The sequence below is a fragment of the Cebus imitator genome, unplaced genomic scaffold, assembly GCF_001604975.1.
Source record: "Cebus imitator isolate Cc_AM_T3 unplaced genomic scaffold, Cebus_imitator-1.0 Scaffold633, whole genome shotgun sequence".
NCBI lineage: Eukaryota > Metazoa > Chordata > Mammalia > Primates > Cebidae > Cebus > Cebus imitator.
In genome coordinates, this window is record NW_016107948.1 from 222,459 (window position 1) to 237,212 (window position 14,754).

Sequence of the window (14,754 nt, forward strand, 5' to 3'; positions counted from 1 at the left end):
GGGGTTTCACCATGTTGACCAGGATGGTCTCGAACTCTTGACCTCGTGATCCACCCGCCTCAGCCTCCCAAAGTGCTGGGATTACAGGCTTGAGCCACCGCGCCTGGCCCCCATATATTCTTAAGTAGAAACAAAACGCACAAACATTCATTTTCTGAGGTTAGTAGCATTTTCATTTTAGACCCGAAGAAGGGAATCAGAATGATAGAACTGATCACAGGTAAGGGAGTAAGACTAGGATGAATATTCTGGCTCTACCCATTGTAGTGCCCTGGAAAGGTTATGAAACCATTTCCTCTTCTGCAAAATAGAGATACCTCATGGGATTGAGTATTAAATGAGATAATGAATGAAGCGCAGCAGCCACTATAGAGTTACGCAGTCAAGAAATATAGTTCCCTTTCAGACCAATTGTTGTGTGGCTTAATTTTTAGAATCCCAGGCTCCTTTATTTAGTCAAGACATCTCACCTTTCCTAGAAAAATTATGAAGTCTCCAAAGCAGTTAATAGACTTAAGATGACTTGAATTCTTGGACAAGATTTTGACTGCATCTTTTGCTGATGTACAGAAATCTGTCCCATTAATAGCAGTTGTAGTATATGCATTCTGAAACAGAAGAGAATTGTTTAAGAGATAATTCTTACAAGTATTGTTTTAAAGGCAATGTAATGATAATACAAAGTGTTTATAAACTAGAGAGAGTTACAATAAACCTACTCTCTCTACCCATAACAAATACCATTTTCAACGTCCTTTCCAAGCTTGCCTTAGAATTTTCAGTCAGATGTCAGATGAATTCCCTGCAAAAATGCCTTAATAGTATTCCACAAGGAGCTCTTGGTTTTGGACTTTACAGAGGAGGTGTGTGAAATTTGCCTTGAAAATCTCAAAGCAGCTGTTGCTGGCAAGCTGCTCCAGTGGGGGGGCTTGAGTCTCGTGCAGGGATGTGGAGACTCATTTACTCGTATTATTTAGGCCTCTTCAATCATCTCAGGTTTTCAGAGCCCTGATGACCAATCCTGTCAACCTCAAAACACATCTGTAGGATGGGCGGGTGAAGAATGCCATAATTGTTCCTTTATAGACTGGAAACCATGATCAAAGGCATTTCCCTCAGGTCCCCTGGTGAATCCATGAGACAGAGACCTTTTTATTTTTATTTTTTTAATTCTAACCTTCTGGACATTACACTATCAATTTTCATTAGGAAAAATTGCTATTTAAAAGCATGGTGGTTACGGTAAGCACAGGCTCTGTAGCCAGACTGTCTCTGTGCTCAAATCCCAATTCTACCACTGACTAGCTGTTGGTCTTGGGCAAATGATCTAACCTCTCTAAGACCTCAATTTCCTCATCTATAAAATGACTTACAGCACCTACCGCAAAGGGATGTTGGGAGGATTAAAGAACATACTCCCTGTAAAACACACAGAAAATGTGTAATAAAGAGTGGTTATCATCATCCAGACATCACCAGAGATGATCTCATTTACAACTGGGAACACAGAGGCAGCTCTTTAAGTACCTGAGGAGGTGTGGCAAGGGCCTGTGGTTGCTTGACCTGTAGGCTTTAATCCCTCACATCCACAGGGATCCAGGAAAGGGCTTTCAGATGGCATGCCAGTTCCCAGCATTGTCCTGCTTTGCTACGGCTGCTCCGCCACGTGCTGCTCAGCCTCTGTCTCTGTCTCTTTATTCGGGCTGTCTCCAGCCCACCACCCCCATCACTTCCCCACTCTAAATGTCCTAAAGTGCTTTCTGCTTCCCATGGAGAAGCACTGTTTTTGTGGGGACTGCTTTTTCTGCAGACCACTGCCTCGTATTCAATTTGGCATCATCTCTCATAAGTAATAAAAACAGACTTTGCTTTTTGGCTAAAATGATTGAGTAAAAAAGTTATTATACTTTCTCAAGCATGTGTTGAGTCCAAAGAGTTTGTTTGGGACCCATAAGCATTTATCTTTTCTTATATATCAAGCCCATTGAAAAAGGGCATTAAAGCCACTGTAATAAAGAAATTATATATGCCTTCCTGCAGGTACCATACCACTAGCATTTTGCAAGATTCAACCCTGAGTGCAGCAGAGAGATCTAAAATTATGTCTGAAAGAATAGGGGGAGGACGGAGGAATCACTCAAGACACAGGATATGGATTGAACATTTCTGCAGTTTCAGCATTAGCTAATTTGTACTTATTCTGAGTAGAAGCTGCTTGTCTGGCAGCCGGAGGATGGATTGCACTAACATTTTCATCGTAAGCCCTTGTTCTCAACATTTGTATTTTCCTGGGATGACAGAACTCAGGGTTAATATGCCAAGGTAATCTGCAGACTCTAACAATATGTGGAAATGATTGGCTATAAAAAGGATTAGGAAACATGTTTTATTGGTTGTGGAAATTAATCAAGAGATCCTGAAGGCTAACCTTTAAACAGGCAAGCAGGAGGTAGTGGCGTTCGGCTTTTGATTTATTCTCAGACAAAATTCAGTGTGCATACTTCTTTAGTTCACAAAACAGGTGGGCAGATATTTCTATGTCTTGAAATTGAAGCTGTAAACACACAAGATAGACACGAGGAAGAATTCCCAAGTTGGCAGTGGTAGCACCTCAGTATTAGGTCCCAATTCTCATTCCCTTCCCTGGGATTAAAGACTCCCTCCAGGTACAGGAGGATTAGTTTTCAGACTTTCATGGACTGGTCACCTGGGGCTGTCCTGAGTGGCTGAGAAGCACTGAGGGAAGAGTGCAATGAGGACGGCCCTGTGTGGCTGCGAGGGCTTCAAAACAATGAACTATATAGCACAAGCACACACGTGAGAGCCACAAAGAGCACAACCACAGGCTGGAGGGAAAGGGCAGGAGAAGGCCCGGCAGGAGGGATCAGGGAAGGCTTCATGGAAGTGGCATGTGAGCTGGCCCCAATGTTGCCCGTCTCAAGCAGGGGAGGAGGCGGCAGCAGAAGCCAGCAAAGTGAGCTGCAGACGGGAGCGCACCAGCAGGCACTGGGGGGCCCGAGCAGAGGAGAAATGGGAAACTGGTCTGGAAGAGTGAGGGGTCAGACCTCGGTGGGTGGGGCTGACACACTGGAGCAAGGGTAGTGAAAGGAAGTTTCAGGAGGACTCATGATTTTCAGCCTGTGCTTCTGGAAGCTCCCCCAGGCTGTCCTGGGAAAGCTCAGGTCAGACCTCCCGCATCACCATCTTCTGCTGAGCTCTGCACCTTCCAAGGCTCCTTCCTATCCAAGCCTAGGAGACTCCCCAAGCACCTCCACGATGCCTATGGGACCCTGCTGGAGTCGGGTGCACATGCTGTGTGACCATGCAGCCATTTAGCACACCAGCTCACCAGCAGTCATAAGCCAGGGGCTAGCCCCCCAAGACTGTGAGTTCCTCTCCGGAGAAAACAGGAATATTAGGAATAGTAACTCCTCCCAGGCACTCTGGCTCCCCTCCACCCCCACCTTGGTGGATGCCTTAGTGATATATCCCAAATGCCTTGGCACAGACCTAACAGTAGCTACAACTTCCTAGTTTGCATCTGTGGCCTTTTTCTTTTCCAGTCAGTAGACAGGCATGCAAATTCTGTGGGTAAATAAATAATGCTAATAATAAATGATAATGGCATCAATCTAGCGTGAAGTGCCAGGCTCTATGCGACATCTCCCCGAATGCATTAACTCATTTAAATCCTCTTAACTCCAACCCAATGCGGTGGTTAAGGAAACTAAAGCACAGAGAGGTAAAGGAGCGTGCTCCGGCTCCACGAACATGACAGGTGTTGCGTCTGTCCTGCATGAAGTAGACCTCTAACTCATTCAGGCCCATCTGCAGGAATACATTTACTTTGAGCTCTACTTTGTGCTTTTTCTCCCAAAACGTTCAAAATAGCAAAGTGGTGTTGTCATGAGACGCACCCTCGAAAACAGCTGAAGTTGTGGCAGGATGGCTTAGTGGACAGAGGCTGCCTTCCAGTCATGTTGCCTTCCAAGAGTTTCCGAACTGCTTTCCACCAAATCACGTCACTTCTCAAGGGCCCTCACTTCGCTGCTTCGAAAAGACTTTAATCAGCTCCAACGTTCCTTGATGCCTTATGTTTGTGCTTCAGAGCCAGCCACCTTCAGATCACATTAGATCTCAACTGTTTTCACCACAACTCAGTGAAATAATCACCATGGGTGGTATTATTCCCCACCCCCTGCGTTTTTTTTTTTTTTTTGAGAGGAAGTCTCATTCTGTTGCCCAGGCTGAAGTGCAATGATGCGATCTTGGCTGTCTGCAACCTCTGCCTCCTGTGTTCAAGCAATTACCCTGCCTCAGCCTCCTGAGTAATTGGGACTACAGGCGCCCACCACCACGCCCGGCTAAATTTTCTATTTTTAGTACAGACAGAGTTTCACCATGTTGGCCAGGCTGGTCTCCAACTCCTGACCTCATGTGATCCGCCCGCCTTGGACTCCCAAAGTGTTGGGATTACAGGCGGAGCCACTGAGCCCAGCCAGTATTATTCCCATTTTATAGAAAATTCTAATTATTGAAAAAAATGAGATTTAAGTGTACTTTTAGGTAAGAGAAAATCTAGATTACCTCTTTAAGTTACTTTGAGAGTTATCCAAGAATGTTAATTGCAGCTTTAAAATAGAAAGAACTGTTTTTTACTCCTGAAGTCAAACGCTTAGCCAGCACAGCTCAGCCCTTTTCCATCATCAGCTGGGTCTGTCCTCTCACTGAACTGAAGTGCTTTCTTCTTTTGGTGGCAGAACTGTGAACCTGGGTTTCTGTCAACTCTTCAAAAAGGTAAACAGAGCTTCCCTCCATAGTAGAGGGAAAGTGTTTGCCAAAACCATGCTATGAATAGCCAGCTTTATTTCTGGAACGCCTTCCTCACAGAGTTCCGATATTTATTCTCAAAGCAAGAACTACTAAAACAAACTCGAGAAACTGGACAATGAATAAATAGCATGGGCATTCATACTTTTCTCAGAACTGAAAAAAAATATAGTGAAACCCGAGTCCTGATACATCCCCATACATCCAGGGGCCTTTCTTGGGCCTACAGTAAACCTGGCAGGAACCGTCCCAGACCAGTTTCATCTTGAGCCCTGTTTTTATCACAAACACATGTGGAGTGAGGCAGCGCACAGCCTCTGGGCTTTCCAAGGCCCTGCATTCACCGTTCAGATCCCTTCAGGAATTCACCGGCCACCAGGACGCAAACAAACATCCAATGAGACGGTGAAAAGGGAAACCAGCCAGTCCCCTGGGGCTGCAGCCAGGAGGGAGGTGGGGCGGAAGAAGGAAGGAAGAATATGAGAGCTGCCTACAAAGCCAGGCTCAGGGCCGTGCTGTTTTGTTTGCTCTTTTAAAACTTTTCTTTTTGCTTAATTTTTAGAATGGCTTATTATTTCCATGCCTATCATAAAAAAACAAAAAACAGCCAGGCGCGGTGGCTCAAGCCTGTAATCCCAGCACTTTGGGAGGCCGAGGCGGGTGGATCACGAGGCCAAGAGATCGAGACCATCCTGGTCAACATGGTGAAGCCTTGTCTCTACTAAAAATACAAAACATTAGCTGGGCACGGTGGCGCGTGCCTGTAATCCCAGCTACTGAGGAGGTTGAGGCAGGAGAATTGCCTGAACCCAGGAGGCGGAGGTTGCGGTGAGCCGAGATCGCACCATTGCACTCCAGCCTGGGTAACAAGAGTGAAACTCCGTCTCAAAAAACAAACAAACAAACAAAAAAACCCCACAAAAAACAACACAGAGACATAGAAGCAAGAAAGTCACTGTGATCCCACCCCTCAGAAATAACCACTGCTAACATCGACTGGACCTCACCTCAGCACCCTTCTGTGAATATACACAGAAGAAAAAAGGCAGGCCGGATACACTGAGCATGCACTACAATAACGAAACCATACTATCCATGATATTTTAAATAAAAGGACAAATGTTGATTCGACTTCAACAAAAGAAAATGAAACTAAACTGACAATGAAGGAATACCCGAATTTCAGACAAATTGCACCTTCACATAAAATATTTAGGTTTTTAAAAAGCTTTCTGAACACGAGGAAGTTAGAGTACTTATCTTTTTTTAACACAGAGTTTTCAGTTTAGGCACTGTAGCTGAGAAAGATGAGTCCTCTCAAGCTTTCCCCTGCTTCCTGATTTTAGTGAGTAACATTATTCTGACTTTGTCAGGGTTTCGCATTTCTAGCCTCTTTGATGATGAAAGTCTCTACATCTAAGTTGTCTTTGCTTTGAGACAGGGTTTCACTCTGGCACCCAGGCTGGCATATAGTGGTACAATCACAGCTCACTGCAGCCTCAACTTCCCCCCAGGCTCAGGTGATTCTCCCACGTCAGCCTCCCAAGTAGCTGGGACTACAGGCATGCACCACCACACTTGGCAAATTTTGTGTAGTTTTTTTGTGCAGTTGGGTTCTCGCCATATTGTTCAGGCTGGTCACAAATTCCTGAGCTCAAGCTATCCGCCTACCTTGGCCTCCCAAAGTGCTGGGATTATAGGCATGAGTCACCGAACCCTGCCTAGTCTTTGTTTTTTAATGAGGCGTATCCAGCACTTGCCACCGTACCTGCCCCTTCACACACCTGCTGTGGGCCACTGCATTCACACCATCAGATGCGGTTCTCTCGCCTGAAATGCCTTCTGACCCCTGGCCTCTCTGTGGGGCTAATATTCGTTCAACAGATAAAGAAAGATGCTTTAGCAAACCAAGAATGTCTTCTAAATATTTCTTCATATGAAACCCACATTCAGTTGATTGATCCCTTTGTTCTTTCAGTAGAATTCGGATTAAAAGGCATCCTAAATAGCACCAAGAAAAGCACTCTCATTTCACCAATGAGGAATTGGCAATCTCAATAGGCTGTGACCAGGAAGAGGAAGTGACAAAGATGGAACAGGAATCAGGTGCTTACAGCCAGTGCTCTTTGTGTTAGACGGGACTCATCCTCCCACAAATTCAGAAAAGGCCAAATTATGCAACAGCATCTTCCTGGACTTGATCCTTCATTGATCTGCCAGCAAAGCTCTGCACTCTGCAGGAAAGCCCACCAGAATGATGATTCTTAAGGATGAGCTAGGTCCAAGTTATAGGGCTGTATGGAAGTGTCACCTTCATCCCCCAAACTCTTTCCCAGTTGGAGAGCTCTCACATCCTTTAATCTATTTGACCTGTGCATAATCAGTTGAGGGAATGAGCAAATAAGAAGGAAGACCTGGTCTTCCGGAAGGCAAAATTAAACAGTAGAGCCATGACATGGGACACACAGAGGATGGGGAGAGTGCTTGGGCTTTCTTAGAAGGAAGATTACATAGATGAGCTGTCCCTGTTCGTGCCACTCACTGGTTTCCTCCTCCTTACCCTTATCCTTGACAAGGAACTCCAGGCAGCACAGTTAAGCCCTGGTAGGCCATAGCTTTTGGAGTCACGAGGGTGACCACATAGTAGTGCTGTCACCCTGGATATGCTCTTCATCCTCTGGGGCTCAGTTTCCTCATTTGTACAATGGGAATAATACCTATCTAATACACACAGTCCTAGAGAAGATAAGCAGACTGTGTATGCCAAATGTTTACCATGGTGCCCGGCATACTGGGCCAACTCAGTGGATGTCTATGGGACTTACAGACTTTAGAAGGTTGGTTCTTAAGAGAATATCAACCTTCTCTGATTTGAAGCCCAGAACTGAGGAAATGGCGGGAGAGAGATGGAGAGCAGAAATGGGAACATTCGTGTGTTTCATCTGTTGCATGTTTGGGGGAAATAATTTTAAGCCAGGTGCACGTCCCTCGACAAGCACACTATTGGTGAGCCTCGGGCTGGGGAAGCCAGAGCTGCCCTGCCAGGCTGCTTGGGGAAGGCCGGCTGACAGAGAGCCTGGCGGGAAATCCAAGGTCACTGGCTGCTGGGAGTAACTATCATTTGGTAACATAGCATGGTCCACCTTGCAGTGAAAAATGTTTATAATTTAAAGGCATTTGCTTCAGAAACATTCACTGTTGTAGCATCTCTTTTCTTTCTTTTGAGATAGGGTCTTTCGACATTGCCCAGGCTGGCCTTGAACTCCTGTGCTCCAGCAATCTTCTCACCTTGGCCTACCAAGCAGCTGTGACTATAGGTGCCTGCCACCACACCAGCAGTTTGCTCTTTTTTTGTCGTTAAAAGCTTGTAACATTCAACTTACCATCTTAGCCATTTTTAACTGTAGAGTTCTGTAGTGTTAAGTATACTCACATTGTTGTGCAGCAGATCTCTAGAACTTTCTCATCTTGCAACACTGAAACTCTATAGCCACTAAACACTAATTTCCCCTCTCCCTAGCCCCAGCGCCCTCAGGAGCCACCTTTTTACATTGTTTCTATGATTTTTGACTACTTTTAGATACTTCAAATACTGCATGATTTTATTCATAATTTGTCTACTTTTCGGGTATTTGTTAAATACAGTATTTTGACTACTACAATTCAGCATTTGAAGTATCTAGTCAAAATATTATATTTGACAAATACAGTAAAAATAGACAAATACTGTATGAATGGAATCAGTATTGAGGTTCAGAAAGAAATCACACTGTATGGATGATTGGAAATACTGAATGGAATCATATAATATTTGTCCTTTTGTGACTGGCTTACTTACTTTAGCATAATGTCCTTGGGGTTCATCTATGTTGTAGCATATGACAGGATTTCCTTCTAAGGAAAAGAAGAAAATATGTGGCCACAAAATATCTGCTGTATGGCTATAATACATTTTCTTTATCCATTCATCTGCTGATGGCATTTGGGTTGCTTCCACCTCTTGGCCATTGAGAGTATGCTGTGATGAACACAGGTGTGCAAATATCTCTGAGATCCTGCTTTGAATTCTTTTTTATACCCAGAAATAGAACTCTTGGATCCTATGGTATTATAGAACCATTTTTGATTTTTTGAGGAAACTCCATAGTGGTTTCCATAATGGTTACATTTTACATTTCTGCCAACAGTGCACAGGGGTTCCAACTTCTCCGCATCCTCACCAACACTTACGTTCTTCTTTTGATAGTGGTCATCCTGATGGGTGTGAGGTGATATATTGTGATTTTGATTGACATTTTCCTAATGATTAGTGAGGTTTAGATTCTCTAAAGAAATGTCTTTTCAAGTCCTTTGCCCATTTTTAAATTGGGTTGATTTTTTTGTTGTTAAATTGTAGAAGTTCCTTACGTATCTTGGACATTAACTTCTTAGCATATGTAACTTAGTTATTTTCTCCTATTCTGCAGGATGACTTTTCACTCTGTTTTCTTGGATGTGTAGAAGTTTTTAAGTTTGAGATGGTCTCATCTGTCCACTTTTGATTGTGTTGTCTGTGCTTTTGGTGTCATATCCAAACAATCACTGCCAAATCCAATGTTCTGACACTTTTCTCTGCATTTTATTCTAGGAGTTTTATAGTTTTAGGTCTTTAGTTCATTTTAATTTTTCTGTATGATATCAGGTAAGGGTCCCACTTCATTCTTTTGCATGTGGATATCCAGTTTTCTCAAGATCATTTGTTGAAGAGACTGTCCTTTCTCCATTGTGTGGTCTTGGCATCTTTGCCAAAAATCATTTGGCGAAATATGCAAGGCGTCATTTCTGGGCTTCCTACTGTGTTCACATGGTCTGTATATCTATCTAGCACAGTGTATCTATGTTTATGCCAGTACCACACCATTTTCATTACTGTGGCTTTGTAGTGTGACAACTATTTTCTTTCTGAACCTTAAAGACTATTTGTCCCTCCCATTTTAGCCTCCTCTCTCCACTGGCTCTCTGCTCAGAAAGTAGTTTCCATTGCAGTCACTTCTAAGTGTGGTTAGAACAGCTCCAACAAGAAAGGGCAGCTCCTTTGAGCTAGTATTTCTTTTTTCTTTATTGCCTCCCTGCTCCTCTTGGTATATGCTAAAAAGCTATGTGAAGGCGGCATGAACCCAGGGCTGGTACTGAGGCAGTCTGGGTCTTCATATTCATTCTTCAATCCTCGGACACTCATGGAAGGTCTGCTTTGGCCAAGCTTCAGGCTGGAGGCTGGGGACAGGGCACTAAGTGAGATCAGGTGCCTCACGTTCTTTGAGCCCCACCCAAGTTTCTCTGTTGTTGCTTTGATGGAAGCAAGATGTGGGCATGGCAAGCACGCCCAAAGCGCCCCTCTCCACCCCTGCTGGGGTGCATCCTGATGAAGTCATTCATCTTCAGCTGTCTCGTTCCTGGGATGAATGCAAGTCTAGCAAATGTTCTCTCTACCCCACCCAGGCCAACTGAGGCATTCCATAGAAGGTAAGAGATAGAGAAGAGGAAACCACTTGAAAAATTGCCAAAGCCTGCACCCACTTGCCAAAACCTTTAGGAACTTTCTCGTCCCGCCTAGATAAGAAAGCTATTTGAAGCAAAATTCTCTTAGTCACTTCCTTTTCTGCTTTTCGCAAACTTGTTTCTCAAATGTCTGTAGAGAGGGAACTCTCAATGGAAGGAGGAATGTTCAGCCATCCCTAAGACATGTATGATGGTTGACTTTGCTCTCTTTGCTTCAGTTTCTCCTCCACATGTATTTTCTCTTTCTCTTCTCTCCACGTTCCCCATTCAAGCAGGACTCAAGCTCTGTGCTCATTTCCCCAGTTAAGGTTAGGAGGCCAGGTGGGGAGAGGAGCGAAGAAGACATCCAGTCTTCAATTCTCACTGGCTTTTGTTTTCCAAAGTTTTAGGCTCTTTAAGCCCTTACCTAAGGTAAAGGAAGAGGCTTCCCAATATAGTCAAATATTTTGGAGCAGCAGGTGAGTGTGCAGGTCTTCCTCCAGCCCCAGTTTAGAAAATGACACTTTCCTGGGCTGGAGAAGAGGAAACAAAGGTCTATGGGTCTTGACTGAAGGTCCAAATCTGCCCCCATCTTTATTTTAACTCAGCTTGGAGAAGTGGCAAGGCTCCTCTATGACCATTCCCAGGGTCCTGGTTTGTTTGGGGGTGAGGGGGTTCCAGAGACATGGGGCTTCCAGGTGACTAGGACAGTTGGTCACCTAGTGCTAGCACTTCAAGGCAGATAGGACCACAGGTGACCAATGTAAAAGATTCCTACTTCCCAAACAGGGCCTGAGGAGCCATAAAGATGGGAAGATGATGTCTCGAGGTCAACCTATATCTACTAATGTCTGGGTCACCTGAAACCTCATATAACCCCAAGGCGGGATAGCACAGGAATAACAAATTAAGTTTTCCACCAATCCATCAGGTTGAGACATGATACAGCATCATCTGCACATCTGAATCTGTGGCTGCTCTTCACAGCCTGTAGAAGTCATTCAAAGATGAGACTCAGGTGGTGGTGCCTGGAGTGTCGTGGGAGTCCTGCTGTAGCAGGACATGAATTAGTGATGGCTAAATCAAAATGGTGTGTATTCCTTCAGCCACAGTGACTCACACCTCCTTTCATACGCTTTTTTCTTTTTATGAATGCATTCTCTAGTCTCTGACTAATCATCACTTCCTTCTCCCAGCGAGTCTCAATGTCTTAGGACAAATAAGGATGGCAGCTGAGGAATATGCCCAGAGTCACTGCCTTGCTTAGAAGAACAAGGGCTTCAAGGTGGGCAGAGCCCTCGGACAACAACTGTTCCAGACAAAGAGCAATGCCCCAAAGAATCCTGCTCTCCATCCCACGGGAAGAGGACATTTGGGGTAGAAGCTACTTAATGGTTTCATTTCATTTTCCACACCAAGTGAATTTGGGAAACCTTGAAGCTAATCTATTCTCTTCACATTTCTTGAGCACTGGGGGTAATGTTGACAACTTAGGTTGGAAAGTTCCCTTTTCCACTCTGAGCTGCTTCCCCACCTGGCCCTTGCCTAGCTGTGATCACAGATGATGGCCCAGCCCGGGCAGCGTGGTATCCACCACACACACTAACCTGTGGGTAGAAGGGCACAGGAGGAGTCAGCCTGAGCTGCCAGATCCCCATATCCAAACTGCTCGTCAGAACACAGTGTTTTCACATGTCACCTTCTTCCTTCTTTAGGAGGAAACTGGATGTGCTAATTCCAAAGGTTGTTTTCTTAAAGTTAAAAACATGGGCGGTCTCCCTCAGCCCATATTTCCAGTGTACCTAGGACATGTCATGACAGGGAGGCACAAAGAACATAAAGAGGTTGCTTTGTGTTCCACATGGAGCTCAGACTTGTGAAAGAAGGCTCAGATTTACACAAACGGCGACTCCTTGGATCAGTTGGCCCTTTAAACTAGTGTTGTTGGAAACACTCCCAGTTGCCCTTGCTACAATTAGTAAAAGGTGAGACCCCAACCTTCCCAGGACCCAAATGCTCCTCACCCTTCTGCTGCCATGAGAATAGGCTCGTCTTCATGTTGCCCAAAAGATGGGGGAGATCTACATAGAGTTCCACTAAAGGTTACACCAGGGCAGCCCATGTTGACCTACTGTGTAATGTGACACACCTGTCTGTCCTCAAGGATGCTCAGAAGGGCAAGGAATGAGAAGATGCAGGATAGAGAAAAGAATCAGAATGAACTCTGCCCACTGCATAACCTGGTTGAGGCATTCAAGCCCTCCGAATCCCAGATTCCGCTATGAGGAGGGGAGTCTGTGTCATGATCTCTAAAGTTCTGGGGTTTTGAGTTCCTGCCCTGTGGAAGGACTGCCCTAGTGGACTGGTGAAGACCTGGGTTTAAATCCCAGTGTGGGGCTAGTCTTGATTTCCCTGGCTTTGTGTTTCTGTGGTCAGGGACTTCCTTTAGGCTAATGCCTCTCCTTTGTTTCAGGAAAGGAGGTGAACTTAAGGGATGGACTGGGTGAGTTTGGAAGGAGCAGCAGAGAGCAGGTGGGCTCAGGCCCCTCCTCACTCTCTTTTGGGATCTGCTTGTCAGCAGGAACACACTTTCTCAGCTCCATAGAGAGTTTCACCTTGTCGGCTGGCCTGGTAAAGGGTGGGCTGGTCATTCTGATTCAGGGGTAAAACATTAACAAGCCGACTTGCCTACAGCTGTTCCTATGGTAATTTTCCAATCAGATGACTTCGTATCCAAGGTGATATTTTTAATCTGCTTGACTCTTGCATCTCACAGTTATTCAGAACTTGGACAAGGAAGAGGAAATGACTTACAGGGTCTTCACAACCTCAAGAGTCAGCTCTGTTACTTTCCTCCTGTCTAACCTACGGCAGGTTACTACTCAAGGTCTCTGAACCAAAGTATTACCATCTGTTAAAAAAATAATACACAGGCTACTTTATGAGGCTATAGGTAGTTCATACCTATAAAGTAGCACAGTACCCGGCATATAGTAAGTGCCAGTAAGTGGCTTGTATTCCTGTTTTCAGGAGCTGCACACGTAGGAGGAAGTCAAAGTCGTTCTCACTGAACCCTCAATTGCCTCGCAGGAGCTCCCATATGCAACTTTCCCTCCCTTTCCCATACAATAATTCATTCAACAAACATTAGGTGCCTCTCCCAGAAGGCACTGAAATTTCAAGTCAGGAAGCACTTCAGAGTCCAATTTAACGTGAGCCTTACTCTAAAGGACTGAGCACTAAGGCCCACTTGGAGAAGAGGGCTTTAGGCCTCGCCCTCCGGAGCCCCGAGAATATGCCATAGCAGGTGGGAGCTGCTCCAGAAAGGCTACTCCCAGGAAAGCCAAAGAAAGCCACAGCCATATGCCCAGCATCTTCTGAACCACACATCAGGAAACACGAGGATCCAGTTTGTCTTCTCCCAGACAGCCTGGGGCCTCTGACCAATAGGTGCCTTAATTCCTTTCTATCTAAAGCCAGGGTAGCAGCATTTGCCACGCAACAGCTGGGTGTGGGGATTACCATGGTCTATAAATGAACCTTAATGCAAACTATCCTATTGACACACATGTGAGCTTCTTTCTGAAGCATGCACACATGAGGCATCTCTCCAGAGCTCTCACCATCAGCTGGCTGCCCAGAATAGCTCTAAACCAGTCAGCGGGGGTGGAGGACTCAGAACCACCGCTGCCGCTGAAAGAATGGCTGTCTGGATGCTCTGTGATGAGACTACCTATTACGGCGATGCCAGCTTCTGAAAGAACTGTTTCTCCTTAAGAGCCTTTACATCATTTTCCTAATCTCGTGAGATAAAGGGCACAATATTTATTACTTTTTTCCTGAGATGCACATGCTGCTCTGGGAAAGGAGAAAAGAGGAGTCACTGGAGAGCTGCCAACTGGCTTGGGATGAAGCAAACAAACCTGATGTGGAAAAGTCACTGAATGCTTCAGCAATTGATGGGATATGAGAAAGAGAGTCATTGAAACAGAGCTAACTGCAAGGAAAGGGGCTGGGGAAGAGGAGGTTGGAGATACTGCAAAGTTCAGTCTGCCGCAAAGGCTTAGAAGATAGAGACCAACATTATGTTCACTAAAAAAAGTCTTGGCAGGCAAAGCAGGCTGGGGAGAGGCACTATGAGGTAGGAGGGGAGAGAGGTGTAGATATCCCCAGAAGCAGCAGGTTTTTCTCTGCCCTGACCTCCACAAGATTATCTGGGACCTTTCTGACCAGTATATTCTTTAGTAAGGAAGACAGAAAGCTGCTGGCATTTCTGATCAAAAAGCAAGAGGCAGGGCCGGGCGCGGTGGCTCAAGCCTGTAATCCCAGCACTTTGGGAGGCCGAGGCGGGTGGATCACGAGGTCAAGAGATCGAGACCATCCTGGTCAACATGGTGAAACCCCGTC

General features: G+C 45.3%; 1 protein-coding gene across 4 annotated transcripts in view; it reads right to left on the reverse strand.

Annotated features, from left to right (window-relative positions):
- SLC44A3 (solute carrier family 44 member 3) overlaps window positions 1-14,754 on the reverse strand; it is a 71,153-nt gene that overhangs the window by 3,627 nt on the left and 52,772 nt on the right. For all 4 annotated transcript variants that reach the window (XM_017517474.2, XM_017517473.2, XM_017517472.2 and 1 more), the window contains one exon: window positions 471-608. In XM_017517474.2, the coding sequence (XP_017372963.1) occupies window positions 471-608 (138 nt within the window). The remainder of the gene's footprint in view (window positions 1-470; window positions 609-14,754) is intronic.